The sequence below is a fragment of the Alligator mississippiensis genome, chromosome 1, assembly GCF_030867095.1.
Source record: "Alligator mississippiensis isolate rAllMis1 chromosome 1, rAllMis1, whole genome shotgun sequence".
NCBI classification, from domain to species: Eukaryota; Metazoa; Chordata; order Crocodylia; family Alligatoridae; genus Alligator; species Alligator mississippiensis.
Window position 1 is genome coordinate 101,475,366 of NC_081824.1, and position 16,393 is coordinate 101,491,758.

The 16,393-nt window shown below is 47.6% G+C and overlaps 1 protein-coding gene across 1 annotated transcript; it reads left to right on the forward strand.

Moving 5' to 3' along the window:
* Positions 1-1,686: 1,686 nt before the first annotated feature.
* CALHM6 (calcium homeostasis modulator family member 6) lies at positions 1,687-15,519 on the forward strand. Its single transcript, XM_006258922.3, has 2 exons — positions 1,687-2,315; positions 10,441-15,519. The coding sequence occupies exons 1-2, from the start codon at positions 1,782-1,784 to the stop codon at positions 10,849-10,851; spliced, it is 945 nt and encodes a 314-aa protein (XP_006258984.1). The 5' UTR covers positions 1,687-1,781; the 3' UTR covers positions 10,852-15,519.
* The last annotated feature ends 874 nt before the right edge of the window (positions 15,520-16,393 follow it).

Here is a 16,393-nt window from a genome sequence, read left to right on the forward strand (position 1 = left end):
AACACTGTGGTATATACCCTTAAGAACCTTAAACCCTCCCACAACTCCAGAGCTAGGGGCAGAAATTACACATAAACTGGTATAAGTGATCAGAAACAGGTTCAAATCTGTAACACAACAGAAGTTCAGTGAGCATAAACCACTCTCCAAATGGCTAAAACTGGTTTAAGATAAACCTGGATGTAGTATCAGACTTAAATGATTTAGGTTAAATCAGTTTATTGAACTTCCGTCCCAAATCCCCTCTAGATTCAAGTTAACTCATAGCCCCCAGTAGGCTTTTCACCTTCCTCACTACACCCCTCCACCCCCAGCCAAGGTGGGTGGGCTAGCCTTGGCCCAACAGGAAGGCATGCTCTAGCATCCCTGAGATTCTGGCCTGAGCCACTGCAGGCATGTTGCTGCATTTCTGGAATCAAAAGTGAATGTGTGTTCACTTGCTTATCAGGTCAATCTACACAGTCTAGACTAACCTGCAAAGATTGATTTGATTCAGCCTCAGGCTTTTTGACTGTCTGTACTTAGCCCAGAGGGTTCCAAACCAGTCTCTGGTCCCATAAAAGAGGTTACCATGAACCATAGAATTCAGAGCCCTTGGGAACACAGCAACTTTACAGTGATGGAACTGGACTGAAACATGTCAATACTAGTGCAGACCTAATCAGTAGACCTGGAAAACTTTTTTACTACATTGCATGAGCAATCAGCTATTGTGAAAAGTGCTACTGACTAGGCAGCAATATAATCAGAAATACTCACTATCAAAGATGGATGATTTTAGCATTGATCCCAGGATATAGTTTTATTAAATAAAAGTCAGGGAAATCACACCTTTATATCTGCAAAGGTGGAGAATTATGTCTATACACTCATTTGACAAAACTTTGTTGTAGTTCTGAAAGGAGAGGTGCTGTGATTGATGTAAGGCAGAACTGTGTCAGATAATAATCATGCTGTCACTGCATCAGTACAGAGCTTGAATTAGGATTTAGCTGAAATATAGTATATTGTAGGAGAGAAGAAGGTTATCACTTAACAGGTTTAACACCATCAGGCTTTAGTTAAAAACAAGCCAAACTTAAATGCTGGTAAGTTTAAGTGGTTGAAAACCACATACAGAGAGACATAGCATTTCTGCACAGATTTAATTCCCAAATATTTTCCTCAATTTTGAAATGTCAACCAAAAATGCCAATGAAAAAATTAAAATGCTTATGTGAGGGATTTCAACCAGCTTAAGGTACAACCCAATTTGGTCACAATCCTATATCAGCCATTGTGAAACTTCAGGGATGCCTGTACATGTGGGGAGGTTGCTCCGATGTGCTGTAATTACAATCGAGTCTGCTGGGGCATGCTTATTAGCGTGCTCCAGCCAGCCTCCAAGTCTTTGGGTGCTTTAATTAAAGAAACTCCAAGAACCACTCTAATTAAAGTATCCCCTTCATCCCAACCCTGGAGCACATGTAAAAGCACTCCAGAATATTTGGGAGTGTATTAAAGAAGCAGCAATAGTTACATTAGTGCATGGAAAAAGACAAGTAGCAATGTTGGTTTCATCTGTTTTGTTTGCATGAATGCAGAGCACGACCTGCTGTTTCCTGTGTCTAAATATTGTCAGACCATTTGTTCTACAGGGCACCACAAAATGAAACCTCTTTTAACTTCTGAGTACATACAGCGAGATCTGTTCCACTTCCCTTTCTATTCTAGTATGCCAAGTGAGATTTCATCCACCTCAAAGACAACAGAGTCAGAGAGAGAAGCAGCAGGAGCTATACATGGAGAAATTTCGTACTATACTGGATTTGTGCCTCAGTCACAAGAAGGTTTTGGGATTCAGTGCCGTGTCTCTGCTGACTGCGGGCAGTGAGCGTATCTTCTCTGTTGTGGTGTTCAAATGTCCCTGCAATTCCTGGAGCATGTGGTATGGCATTGCCTTCCTTCTGGTGCCTGCCTTGGTGCTCTTTCTTCTTGGCTACCTGCTGAACACAAAGACCTGGAAATTGCTCACTGGCTGTTGTGCCTCAGGCAAGAAGTGTAGCTGCAGCAGCCCTGGGCATCTTTTACGCTGCCTCCAAGTGTTATGGCTGTCAACTGTAAGTGCTGCTGTGGCCCCACTCACCTGGATTGCTGTGGCCCTGCTGGGTGCCAGCTTCTATGAGTGTGCAGTGAGTGGAAGTAGCAAGTTGCAAAATTACTTGTGTAAAGAGCATGGCCCTGAGTGCCGTGAGCAGGTAGCCCAAATCCCTTGTAGTGAGACTCTCTCCAAAGAGCTGCAGAATGAACTATCCAGCCTTCGGGCACAGTCTCAGGTATGGTGTCTTTCATTCTTTATTTTAGTGCTTTAAACCTCACTGAGATGCTTAGGTGAGGCATGATTTCTGGAGTGAGGGAAAAGCAACAGCTATAGTCTGGTAAAACTAGGCTCCTATAGGGTCATTGCCAACTCTACTTATATGGGTTGATGTGAAGAATTTCCAGTCTCAAATATGAGTTGAGTTTTTTTCTATTATTTTCTCTGATTCTATCATTTATGAAGCAAATTCTTCTTTCTCTAGCATTTGTTTTCATGTCAATGGTTAGCAGAATACTTTGAGGTGAACAGTACTTTGATAAATGTAATATATTTGCCTCTACTGTTTTCATGTATTTCTATATATTGTCTATATTTTGGTCTAATTTTTTGTCATGCTGTGTGTTGTCAGATATTGCTTTCTCATGGACTTAAAAACCCGCACTTTCTCAAGTTGGGAATGAACTTGCGTATTTATAGAACTGGACTGAATGTGACATAAAAGGATTTTCTAATTGTAGACCATCTACCCATTTCAAATTAGAAGTATTCTGAGATCCTGCTCCCTTTTATCCACTTTATTGACTTCTCCTACAATCAGGAGCGTGCTAATGGACCCTTCACTTATCAGGAGGAATCTGTTGATTGTCTAAGGTTTTGAGTAGCAACAGAGAATTGGCCTGTGAAAAAGGAAGTATCTGTGGTATGCTGCAAAACAGGATGTTCATAATCACTGACAGCTTAACATGCATATTCTAGAGTAGTTTAAATATGTATATCAGTCCTCTTTAAAAATGATGAAAAACAAAAAAGAGGACAAACCAAGTTTTTAGTCTGACAAGTCAGCTTAGAATATTATAAACATACTCCATGTTTTAGGTGCAAAACCCAGTTTCTGGAGATCTCGTTTGTCAGCACTGTCAACTTAAATCCACTGAAGCCATGCTTCAAAGAAGCAAATATGGGCAGAGGAGTTTAGAATGCTGAACGCAGATAGTATGTGAGCAGAAGGCCCCTTTGTAGAAAAATCAGGGCCTTCATAGTTAGTGAGGATTCACAGGGAGTAAAGCAAATACTTCAGCATTTTAGGCTAAGTACAGACATTTGGGGAGGTTAAATCAGGTTCAAAATGGCTGTCTGATTTAAACTTAGCTTATTCCTGTGTTGACCTTACACTTACAGACCCGGTCTGGTCTCAGCGACTGGCAGTCTAAACCTGTAACAGAACAGAAGTTCTATGCACGCAAACCAGTCTGAAAATTGAAGAACTTGGTTTATGATAAACCTGGATCTATGTAGTATCAGATCCATTCAATTTAGATCAACCGCCCACTACAGAACAGATGTGGACAAATTGGAGAGGGTCCACTGGAGGGCAACAAAAATGGTGAGAGGGCTGAGGACATGACTTATGAGGAAAGACTGAAGGAACTGGGCTTATTTAGTTTAGAGAAGAGGATACTGAAAGGGGATTTAATAGCAGCCTTCACACACCTGAAGCAGGGTTCAAAAGAGAATGGAGCACCACTGCTCTCAGTGGTGGCAGAAAAAGGAGCAGTGGTCTCAAATTGCAGCAAGGGAAGTGTCGATTAGATATCAGGAAGAAGTTTCTTATTAGGGGGGTAGTAAAACACTGGGACAGGCTACCCAGAGAGGTGGTGGAAGCTCCATCCTTGGAGGTTTTTAAGACACGGCTAGGCAAAGCCTTGGCTGGGATGATCTAGTTTGGGATGGTCCTGCTTTGAGCAGGAGTTGGACTAGATGACCTCCTGAGGTCCCTCCCAACCCTAGTTTTATATGAGTCTGTGATTCTAAACTGGTGCATGGAACTTCTGTCTACTTCCCCAGTGCAGCCCCAGGACTGGGAAAACCTGGTCACTGGCCAGAACCCTGGGGGTGCTCTTTTTACTCCTCTTTCTCCATACTGGTCTACTTTTTGCCCCTCTGGCCCCTTGCTCCACACATTCCCCCCTGCCAGCACTCTCAACCCCATACTACAAGCTGCTCTGGGTGCAGCCACTTTCATCAGTGTTTGCTGCTGCCAGATCTAAGCAAGTAAGTCCCAATGGAGGGAATGGTAGGAGGGATGAGGGTGTAGGTTCACTGGGGTGGTTATGCCTGCTCCCCCATCCCATCTGCAGGTCATGCCTGACCCCCCCCCCCCAAGTCATTCCTGCCCTGCCCATCCACCCGCAGGTTGCACCTACCCTCACCACCCCAGCCACAGATCATGCCAGCTCCACCCACCTCACCCATGGGTTTATTCTGGCCCCCTCTCCATCCATAGGTCATGTTGGCCCCACCCACCTCACCTGTGGGTCACACTAGCCCCCTACCCCACCCACAAGTCACACCTGCCCCACCCCTCATGGGTCATGCTTCCCCCCATCTCCCAGCAGGCCCCCTGCCACCTTCAGCCGGCAGGATCCCCAACCGGCTACTAGTCCCCCATTCCTGACTTACCTAGTTTCATAGTTTCATAGTTGGTAGAGTCAGAAGGGACTTGAGCAGATCATCAAGTCCAACCCCCTGCCATGGGCAGGAAAGAATGCTGGGGTCAAACCACCCCAGCTAGGTGTCTATCTAGCCTCCTTTTGAAGATCCCCCAGGGTAGGAGCGAGCACCACTTACCTTGGAAGTTGGTTTCAGCTCCTAGCCACCCTGACTGTGAATTAGTGCCTCCTGATATCTAGCTTGATATCAGGCAGCCATTTTGACCCAATTTAGCCTCCCCCTAAATATCTGCATTTAACAATAATAATTCCATGGTAGGGATACCTGGGCTCTTTAACCCTGGACAGCAGCCAGTCTAGGAGTAGAGCCCCAGTAGAGTGACAAATGGCTGGCAACTCCTGTGGCCAAGATCATTCCAAATGTATTGGTACCTGCCTTTCCTTTGGATTAAACCAGCAAGGCTGAGAGGGGACATTGGTATGTAGGCAGCTCAGTGTCTCCATTTACACCACCCAGGCTTTTGCAACCTGGAGAGGTCACTCCAGCTTCACCTTATCTTTCAAGTGAGTATTACATTTAGTGAGCTTATGTCTCACTTGACATAAGTCTATTGTCTTGCAAGACAGACAGAAGCCTACCACAGCTCTTCCACTAGTTAGTGTTTTCTGCTCCTTTTCAAAGAATGTAGTTGCGACTAAGGTAGACACAGTCAAGGTGATTTTGTTTCTTCCTCAATCCAGAATTTTAAGATAACAGCCCTGGAGTTTTGTAGATTTATCTGAAATTACTCATATAGATCCATATCATGCAGCTAAGATGGCTATGACTTAGCTGCCACCTTTTCAAATTAACATGACCAGATTCAGGGGAGTCATTCTATTTCACATGTGGAGGTGCACAGTTCTCCTGTTCGTTCAGTGTCCCAAGCCCTTCTGTCATACTAGCAGATAAAGGGGAGACGTTTTTTGGATCTGATTTGGATTTGAGTGGCGAGATGTCCAAATCTATGATTGACTTCAGTGTAAAGTATGCTGCTCCCCAATATAGTGCCTGCCACACTGGAGCATACAGTCAGACTTCCTCTTTCTTGCTCTCCTCCTGGCCCTATGAATCTTCCCCTTGTGCCTAGCCAGTACACCACCTTCAATGGGAGTACTGTGCTTTTAGTCAGGCTTAGGATATGCCCTAGTAGTCAGGGTACTTCTGTGACATTAGTTTAAATATCCTTGGGATGAGGTGGGCTTGAAACCAAGATCTCCTATATCCTGAGCTAGATCCTTAACCTGCTCAGAGAATGGGAGCCTGACAGATGGACTTCATTATAAATGATGAACAACACGTGCCCCTGGAGGCTGGGGGGGCACAGCGACCACCCACAGGTGGTGAGGGCAGCGGCGGGGGCATGGCAGTGGCAAGCAGGGAGCTCCTGCAGGCAGCCATGGCAGTGTTGGGTGGGGGGTGGCAAGCGGCAACTGCACACAAGCACCACCGGCATCACCAATCTCAGGGGGTGCATGTGCACCCATGTGCACCCCCTACACATCAACAATGTTATAAAATATGTTGTTCTTTGTCATAAAAGTCTAGAGTTTAGAGGACTTAGCCAAGATTGGAGGTGGGGCTGAGGTTCCTCATATACCCTTTGTCTTGAGGACAAAAAAATTAGGCACAACTGCAGTGGTACTGCACAGTCATTTGGTACTTGCTAACACAGTATGAGCACATAAAGCAAGTACTAAATGTGCAGTACCTGCCAGGACTGCACAGTCCCGGTGGCACATGGGTTGTTTCCGACCCTACTGCACAATAGCAACAAGCTACTGTGCAGTAGCTCATTACTGCTGCACAGTAGTAGTAGCATCACAGCTAGTGCTGGCCAATGCTACATTGCCATAGGGACAAGCATGTCGCCATAGCTCATTGCTACAGCAACATAGCATCTCGTGTAGTCATGTCCACTGGGCATGTCTACATGAAACACTTTACTGCACAGTAGACTAATTTACTGTGCAGTAAAGCATCACCATCTATACATGCAGTTGCTTTCTTTGCAGTAAATTAATCTAGTCCGTGGTTAATTTGCTACCTCAAATGCAGGTAGCAAATTCACCAAAGGGTAGTTACTGAAGAGTAGCACTCATGTAGATGCAAACTGGGAGCAAATTTGCTCCCAGTCAGCCCCAATACAAGGGGATCACCCACAGGCTAGCCCCAGGGTCACACGGCTTGGTGCTTCTCCAGCCTTGGGGCTGGGGAGGCTCTTTGCCTGCCCCAGCCTGGCCCTTAAAATGCTGCGGTGACTTCCGGGCCCTGAGCCACCTGCAGCCAGCCTCTGGGTGCTGGGTCCCATACCAGTGGCCCCAGGCCAGCTGCAGCAGCCTGCCCAGGCCCCAGCACTGGCCCCGGCACAGCCCCACTGCCTGCCTGCTTGTCCCATTCATTGCCCCTGTGCTCAGTGCTGCATGCACCTGCCCAGGCCTGCCAGCACCCAGACTATCACACGGAGCCCCTGAAGGCCAGTGAGGAAGCCACACTGGTATCATCCCCAATGGCACACACTGCCTGCTGGGGACAGAACTGGCCCCAGGAGGGACCACAGACCTCATGGTGCTGTGGGGTGAGGTTGTGCTCCTAAGCCAATTTGCCTGGAGTGAGTACTCCAACACTCATATCTGTGAAGGCCTGTCAGGTTGCATGTAGGAGCATGGGCATGACTGGTTGGTGTACTAGTGTTGCATAAAGATCAAAGCCTTGTGGACACAGTGGGTTAGCATCAGCAACTACAACCTCTATTTGGGGGCTGCCTGCAAGTCCAAGCCCTCTATGTGGCAGCTGGACTAGATCCTCACATCCCAGGACCCCGGCCAGAGCTACGCCATATATTCCAGCATGGGTGACCTGCCCAAACCTCTGCTGTGGCGTGGCAGCCGCGATGAGACATCATCAAGGGAGGGCCCTTTGGGGCACTAGGAGACCATCCCGCCAAGGTCCCTGCCCCAGCATCATCCAGCAGCTCCAGCAGCCTGGGACCAGTGCCTGTCCCACCAGCTCTGGGTGCACAGGCCAACCTAGAAAGACAGTTTGGCTATGGTACCACCAGCCCTCAGCAGCTCCAGCTTGTCCCAGGAGGGGTCCCTGCCCAGAGAGCCCGGCACTGCACCCCTGCATGCCAGGACACTGTTGGGAGCCACACATTGTCACTGCAAGCAGGGACAGACTCAAGCCACCAGGCACACCTACCATGCCTAGCTGGTAAGCTCTGCACTGGGAGAAGGGCCTTCCCCTTTCCTCCCCACCCCTGCCCCTGCCCCTGTCCCTGCCCCGCTCCCCTCCTGGCCTAGCTGTGCTTCCCCTAGCCCCTGGAGTTCTCCTCCACAGAATACAAGGAGGTGGAAGGCAGTACAACACTTTGTGAGCTGCCTGTGCCCACTCACTAGGCTGGCACAGGCCTCTCACATACAGAGAAATGTGTTGATGCCTGTGGTGATGTTGTCCTTGGTTGTGAGGTGCAGGGATTTGTAGCATAGGCAGAGGTACCCCTCCAGGTGGTGGTGAACATTGTGGAGCAGTGTGGGCTTTCCTGCCATACCACTGAAACTCAGGGTCCCATGCCCTGTTCTCAGGTGTGCCTGGGGCACCATGTTGATCAGTAACAGCAGTGTGTAGTGGATCAGGCACCCCTTTGTCTATGCAAAAAGCTCTTCACGGTGTGTCTGGGACACTCAGCAGGGTCATACTTGGGGTGCAAAGCAAGTGTGGGGCCAGGGGGGGCAGCCACAGGGTGCCTCTCCAGAGATGCTTCCTGAGGCGAAGGCTGGGGATGCCACCAGCTCCATGTCCCAGTTGCCTGGGAGCCTGTGGCCCTGTGAGCCTGGGCACTGTGGGCTTAGCAGCAATGGAGGAGACAGTCTGGCCTGCAGGAGGAGTGGTGGTGGGGAGGGAAGAGTGAGTTTGGAGCCATGGCAGCAGGTGCTGCCAGGAGCCAGGCCTGTTCCAGACTGGGAAGGGTGTGGAGAAGGCAGACTGCCCCCATGGAGTGAGCGGGGATGGCAGGCTCAGCTGGTGCCTGCCTGTGCCAGGGGTCCCTGGCTAACTTACCATGATCCCTGGACACCTATGCACACAGAACACCCAATCTAAGGCTGGGCAGAACACAACCCCCTGGTATAGTGCATGTTATCTCAGAAATGTTGCAAACTCTCACAAACAGCCTCTTTCTCCTGGCTCTGCAGGTCCTGCAGCTGCATGCAGGGGAGAGGCACTGGCTGCACATGGGGACATGCCTATAGGGTCACTGTCAGTTTCAGCCGAGGCCCTTCCTATGTGTCAGCTGCAGCAGCAGCAGACCCAAGACTGGATCTGGCTGCTGGACTGGCTGGTCACCATGGTGGAGGAGTGTTCTGAACTCACAGGCCTGGCGAGTAGAGAACATCATGCACGAGTAGGAGAGGGACTGGGAGAGACCAGGTGTTCTGGGACAGGCTCCTGGCCCTTGGGGAGAGGCATATGGAGGCCCAGGAGTGACAGGCTGCCAGGGTGTCCAGGGTAGTGGAGGCCACAGAAGAGAACTGTTGGGTGCTGGACACCATCCTGGCCCTGCTGGTTGCCTTTGTGCCACACACTGCTCAGCCCCAAGCTGTAGCCCTTCCTGCCCCCTGACAGCTTCCCACCACCCAGCTGCAAGCCCCCCTGCCACCCAGCCCCCTACCTGGGCCCTGCCCCACTGCTCACCCCAGTTCCATGTGGCCCTGGAGCAGGAGCTGCCTGCAGTAGGGCCAGCACCATGTGCAGACCCTGCTGGCCCAACCTGCTGAGTGCAGGAGGGGAAGCTGGCTGCACTGGCAGAGCAGTGGCTACCCTCATCCCTGGGTTAGCCCCCTGCTCACTGGCCTCACTGCGGCATGTGCATCCATGGTGGTGTGTTCAGAGGCCAGGGTGCTGGGCACCTGTTCCTGGACTCTGCCCCCTAGGAACTCCCACCCCACTACCCTCCACCCTGGGAGGGCACACTGAGCACAATGTACATAGTCTTCATGGGATGGTTGGGGGGGCTTTGTGGTTCAGGAGAGATGGGGCCTGCTGTGGGAAAGGGATGGGGGAAGGTATCAGTTTTTGGGGAGTGAGGGGCTCTGTTGCGGGGAAGGGAGAGGGATGGGGTCTGTGTGGAGGGGAATAAAGTGTTTTTTTCTGAAAACTGTCCACATTGAGCATGATGCTGGAGGTGTGTAGTGCAACTGGGGTTGAAAGCAGGTGGCCAGAGAGCAGCACATGGGGCTGACTTTTGAAGATCACCCCTGGGTGCAGGGAGCTGGGGCCATAGCTTCTGGCTCCCTCTGGCTGCTGCAGGGGGTAGTGCAGGGCTGGAAGAGTCCAGGAGCAAGCTACTTCAAGGAGCAGCAAATCTGCTTCCAAATGGCTGCACATGTAGGCGCCTGTCCAAGCTTGGTTTGCTCTGCAGCAAATTACTGTGGAGTAAACCCATATGGCACTAATTGCACATGTCGATGCCCCCACTTAGAAGTTACTTAGGTACTGCTTCTATTTTGTAGAGATAAAATAGGATGGAGAACAGGCTTTTCAAGCAGTGCCCAAATATGGATCTCCTGTCTAAAACAATGCTAACTTGTATATGCTTTGGATGTGGGTAACCATCTGAAAACTTCATTAACTCATTTGTTTGTTCCCTGAAGGTTCTAGGATGGATTCTGATAGCTGGTTTCATGACTTTAGTACTGATTTCCACATGCATCAATCGCTGTCGTTCTCCAATCAGTTTTCTTCAGCTCCAATTCTGGAAAATATACTTGAAAAAAGAACAGGAGTTTTTTGATAACAAGGCCAAAGAGCACGCAGCCAAGATGGCGGAAAGAATTGTGAGCTGCTACTTTGACTCTACTGAGCTAGAACCATTTTACACTCCAAGCGACAAAGCCTGGTGGCAGATCTCATCTTTGTATGCCTTTAATACTAAAGAACAGTATTACAGCATGATACACAAGTACATTAGCTCAAAGAGAGATGAGAGCATCAGATCGGCTGAAGGAGACATGTTCCCTCCCATTCTTGGGTTTGTGGATGAGGCTGAAACACAGGTTCCATAATGACATGAACAATTTCTATTCTACTTAGAGCTATTAAAATGTGGTCTTGTTCCACCCCAGTGGACCACAGAAGATGCTGTCGTACCCGTAAGGGGTCGAGTGGTATAACTTATTTTAGGATAGACACGCAGATCTTTGAAGCAAGCTTTTGTTTATTAAAAAGAAGAAGAAGAAACAGTATACTCACAAAAACCAATACAGCATGCTTAAGCCTTATTACTTCTTATGCGCAATTTCTAAAGACACCCTTAAAGATTGTGTCTGGAGCAGATCAGCTAAGCCGTCGGTTGTGCACTACCCACAAAGCTTCTCAATTATTTGTTCCCCCAGCAGTACGCTTCTATGAGAACCCTAAGATCTGGACACTTTGCTTAAATTTGGGGTCAAATTTATTCGCATCTAAGCGGAATTTAGGACCAAATTTGGATTAACCTTTACTGTGATTGGCTAATCGTTAGAACATTTTGTGGTTAGCATGGTGAGTTGTTAGCTTCATTTTGTACCGCATTGTGGTGAGATACCTTTTTCACCTCTGACCTTAAGAAGCTGATTTTCTGGCCCTCTCAAGCAGTTGATATGGAGGAAGGAAAGAGAGAGAGGAAAGAAAAAAAAGAAAAAAAACAAAACAAAACTCCCAGAAGAGTATACTCTAAGAGGCTTCGCCGTCGCTGAGATGTTTCTTCATGGTTTGCCAGTACAGGTGTTTCATTGCTTTAACAATGTTGTGAAACCACGTGTTTCCCTGTCTCGGCGGCTCAGCAGCAACTGCGCAGTCAGAACACTTGGGTTTCTCTTTTGTCAAGTTTGTACCTTGTTTCTGTACTGTCAGCAAAACAGTAGGTATGGGTATCACAGATGCTAATAAACCCATTTCTGCCCAGGGCAGGGGGTCGGACCTGATGATCTGTTAGGTCCCTTCCAACCCTAAGTAATATGATACTATGAAACTTTTTGGCAATTTTTTAAAAATATTTTTTTAAAATGTCTTTAATAAAATGTAGATTTCTGGATAGCCATTTTAAAATATTTTTTTCTCTAAATTTTCCAGATTAGGCCTGTTACATAGCCTAATCTCATCAGCAATGGTTTTTTTGGTGCTATAAGATAGTATAAAAAATGGCAAAAAAGTCTTGCATTGGCTAGTTTCAGAGCTCAGGGTATATGGCAATTTAGATACCCATCTTACATGAAAAATATGTTTTTAAAAAGGAAGAAGCAGCAGCATAGGTTTTGACTAACAGTAGTGGAGGAGGGTGTTATGTGTACCTTGTACCACTGAGCAGGGAACACTCTAATGAATTCATACTGAGGAATTTGCTGGTAGCACTGAAGTGAAGGAACAAGGGAAAAGTTTAAGAACACAAATCAGAATGTATCCTAGCATATTAGTATTGATTTGACATGAAAATATGTCTGAAAGGGTAATTAAATTGTGGACCCCTTTGTGGTTTTTTTTGTCTGTGAGTTCCCCAGGCAAGAAACATTCCCTTTGTAAGCATGTTAACAGAAAGCATTTTGTGGATGCTACCAAAAATAAACATGATGATCTTTTTGGTAATACCAGCTACATTCTCAGCACTCAGTAAGTAATGACTCTGTGAATGTAATGAAGTGTTTGTACAGAATTTTACTAAGATAAAGCATTCCTATTTCCATATATGCTAGGAAATTTGTACCATTATAATGAAACTAAAAACTCCCCTCCTGGAAATTTCCATTTTCTTTACTGTGGTCTGAGATTGGTTGTGAATTGTAACACACATTTTGTACTGGTTCCTTTGCTAAAAGCATGAGACCAAAAGGCCACTGAATCAGCAACAGCAAACTTCCAATCTACAATCAGGGTAAAAAAGAGCAGTGCATTTCCAATACTTGCTTTATTTTGCCTTCTGTATGGAAGCAAAATAAAGTGAGTATTGGGAAAGCACTGTTCTTTTTTATTGTTTGAAGAAAGGTTTTTCACATTACCAGTATGAATATTTCTAGCAAATAAATATACCTAATGATATTATTAAGAAAGAATCTCTAAACAATAATGGCTGTCAAGGAGGTTATATCTTAAAAAGTCTAAGAATTTGTTAGTAACCAGATTCAAAAAGGGGTTAGAAAAAGTCATAGAGGACAGGTCCATTGGGAGCTATTAAAGAGAGCAATTAGGAATATATTTTCTGACATCCCTAAATCAAGGATGGTTGATGCAGTAAGGTTATGACAAGAGATGGATTACTCTCCTCATATCCTGTTCATATACTCTCCCTTTAAAGCATTTTCTAATTGTCACTGATGGAGACAGGCCACTGGGCTAGATGGACCTTTGATCTGACCCAGAAGGGCACTTATTATGATGTTACATAATTGAGGATACAAGTTGAACATGAGTGCCCTTGAATTGCAATCCTCCTCTGAAAAGTGACTTTGAATGGCACTTACCTTGTTAGAGTAAAAACTATTAAAGCCAGATTCGATTCCATCTATTAGACACCTAGATGGACCTAAGTGTGATCCTATTCCACCCTGTGCATGTCCCAGAAAAGTAATTAATGAAGAATATGGATGTGATCTTCTACCTGCTTTTATTGACTTCAGTTTAAGGCTAAGATGCTGGTGTGTTACTCTTTTCAGGAACATCAGCATGGTGGAGCAGGATTACACTTAGGCACCTAAGTTCACTTAGGCTAAAAACAGACATTGCCAAATGAAGCAGATCAGTTGTGTAGGCACATCCATCACACCAAAATTTGTATGGCCTCGCAAAGGCAATGAATGTTGTGACATAACAGGCTTTTGGCTGTCTTTCACTTTAAGGGCTGGAGCAGGGAGCTGCCAGCTGGCTGATGAAGGTGGCCATTTTGGGGAGCTCTGTTATAAAAGCAGAGCAGTTGGTGTGTAGCTGCTTGGGGAGCAACATTGTTTGGTGAAGTTCCTGGAATATCCTGGTAAGGGCAGAAGCTAGGGGGTTGGCATGGAGGCTCCTGGTTTGCAATATGAGCTAAAACTGCACCCTGCCAGGATAGGGAGGCCTGCTGGGACTGCTGGTGGCAGGGCAGCCCAGCCCCATTTAAATACCAGGACTGATCACCTCCCTGGTGTAAGGGAGGTTGGGGTCCCTAAACCCCTGATCCCACCTTTGGGTGGGTTACTAGGAGAGTTAGGGGGGCAAGGTAAGCTTGGGAGAAGTGCCTGAGTCCCATAGGGTTTTGGACCCTGGAGGTGTTTGGGGTGGAAGACCCCAGGCCCTAGTGTAAGGGGTGGGGTTGTGGCCTGAGAGAGGGGTATAATGGTCTGGTAAAGGGTCAGGGGCAAAGTAGGCACCGAGTTGAGCAATTGCTCAGTCCTGTTTGGGTAAGGGTCATGGAAGAGGCCCAAAAGACCATGCCAAGGCTAACCAAGGGGTGGAGAGCAAAGCCCAAGGATCTCTGTGAGTAGGGTGGTGGGAATGTGGCCTGGATAAGCTGTGTGCAAGAGACTGGGTAAGAGCTGTTGGAGTGCAAGAAACCCTGGTGAGAAGAGAGTGGTGTATGGCCCAGAAGGGGGCAGTATGCAAAGGATACAACTGTGTACCTAGTTTGGCCTGGCCTTAAGCCAGAGTATTATCACACAGGGGGACATCAGTGAGGCATGGGACATGTATAGGGATGGGTGGAGCAAATAAAAGATATCAAATTCACCCAAGGAACCTGGTCTGCCTATATCACCCATGGTCATTTGGGTGCACAAAGGGCAGCCTCCTGCCTATTTTACATCATAGCCATTTACCAACGAGGCAGGCAGGTGAACAAGGCGAGTGGTGTGCCCGGAGACAGGGCAGGGCCATACTAGTACCAGGCCTGGAAGCTGCTCTTGTCACAAATACAATGCTTGTTTCTACCCTTAGACATCTAATAAGTGAAACAGAATCTGGCCAGTAGCGCAGACTGAGTGCATAATTAGGGCAGTAGAAGTGGGCAGCAAATAGTTTTCCTATTACATGGGAGAAACAGGTATGGCTTCTTGCTGTGCCCCAATCACATCACGAATCTGAATTTAGGGCTCCCAATTTAGTGTATATTAAGTAATCTGTACTGATTTGTCTCTCGGTTTTCATACTAATGGTGTCCTGCTGGGGAGTAGGAACATTACTAAATTCTTGAAAGATTTCAAAGGATAGGAAAACTGCTTATTGCTTTTCAGAATGTGTTTTAGACCCTGCAAAGTTTAGTGTATTTAGTGTCTTTTTCAGTTTATTTGTAAACTGAAAAAGACACTAAATACAAAGAAACACTGTTTATATCTGTTTTGACTGACATAGAGACTTCATTTAAATCCTGCATAATATACTTTAAGATCAGTTCCTGAGGTGATGTATATGATGCTATGCTATGACAGTCTGAAACTATATGACAGTCTGGCCTTTAGTTGTCAGTAAGATTATCACATTAGTCAGGCCTCAATTTACACAGTAATTTTTTTTTTTATGGTTTCAGTTATGCACGGTCAATTAATTGTGATCCTTTATTTTTGTACACGGTATGGATTCACTTTTACACAGTGCAGCATGGTCGCCAAGATACGCAGATGTGTCTAGAATCAGCTGGTCGCTTCCCATTCCATCTCCTCCACACTGCTCTCAATGTAGCTGGTAAGTGTGTTGTGTTGTGGTAGAAGGAGAGTGAAGAGGGAAGGGGCATGGTGGGGGGCAGATCAACTCCTGCGGTGGTGAGAGAGTGGGGCAGGCGCTGCCCAGTGGCAGGCTGTTGGGGGGGGGGGGGGGGGCGTGTGGGACAGAGCTGCAGCTTGTCCAGGAGGTGTGTGTATGTGGGGGGGGGATGACTCCCACCTCTGCGCACACCCCAGGGCACCGGGATGGGGTGCCGTGTGCCCCCCAGAACTGCACGAGAAGGGGCTGCAGGCTAGAGCTGGGGTTGTGCAAGGCTCTTCTTGGCAGGGGATGAGCCAGGCTGGGATCAGGGCAGATGGTGGTGGTGCTGGAAGGAGGCTATGGCAAAATTTGTGGTGGCTGCAGCCCCCTCCCCATAGCCCCTTCCAGCACTGTCATTGCCTGCCCCAAGCGCAGCCCCCACTGAGGAAAAAAGCCCAGCGCAGCTCTGGTTCCAACCCGGAGCTGCAGCCCACCCGCCCCACCCCACACAGATCCAGGGACACATGCCACCCCTGTACCCTCCCAGGGTGCATGCAGAAGTGGGAGCTGCCCTCCCCCATGCTCCCCAGATGAGCTGTGGCTCTGCCCTGTGCCTTCTCTGTCCCGGCTGGGCAGTGTCTGCCCCTGCCCCACTACTTCCTCACCCCAGGGGGCATTGATCTGTCCCCCATGCCCTTTCCTTTCCCACTCCCCTTCCACCACACCAGACTTACCAGCTGCACGCATCTCTCCAAGATGACAGGCTCTACTCCTTGCTGCCTGCATGCTGCGCTGTGGCTGCATGCACAGGCATTTATCGGCCAAATTACTGGCTGCATCTAGAACCTAAACCCTTATTTCCCATAGACTCTTGGTATCTTTTTATGTGACTTCTATTTGCACAGTTTTTTTTTTTTCTTTTCC

Coding starts and splice junctions, on each gene's coding strand:
- CALHM6 (XM_006258922.3), top strand. CDS start 1,782: ATGGAGAAATTTCGTACTATACTGGATTTGTGCCTCAGTCACAAGAAG. Junction 2,316..10,440: donor GCCTTCGGGCACAGTCTCAG/GTATGGTGTCTT, acceptor TGTTCCCTGAAG/GTTCTAGGATGGATTCTGAT.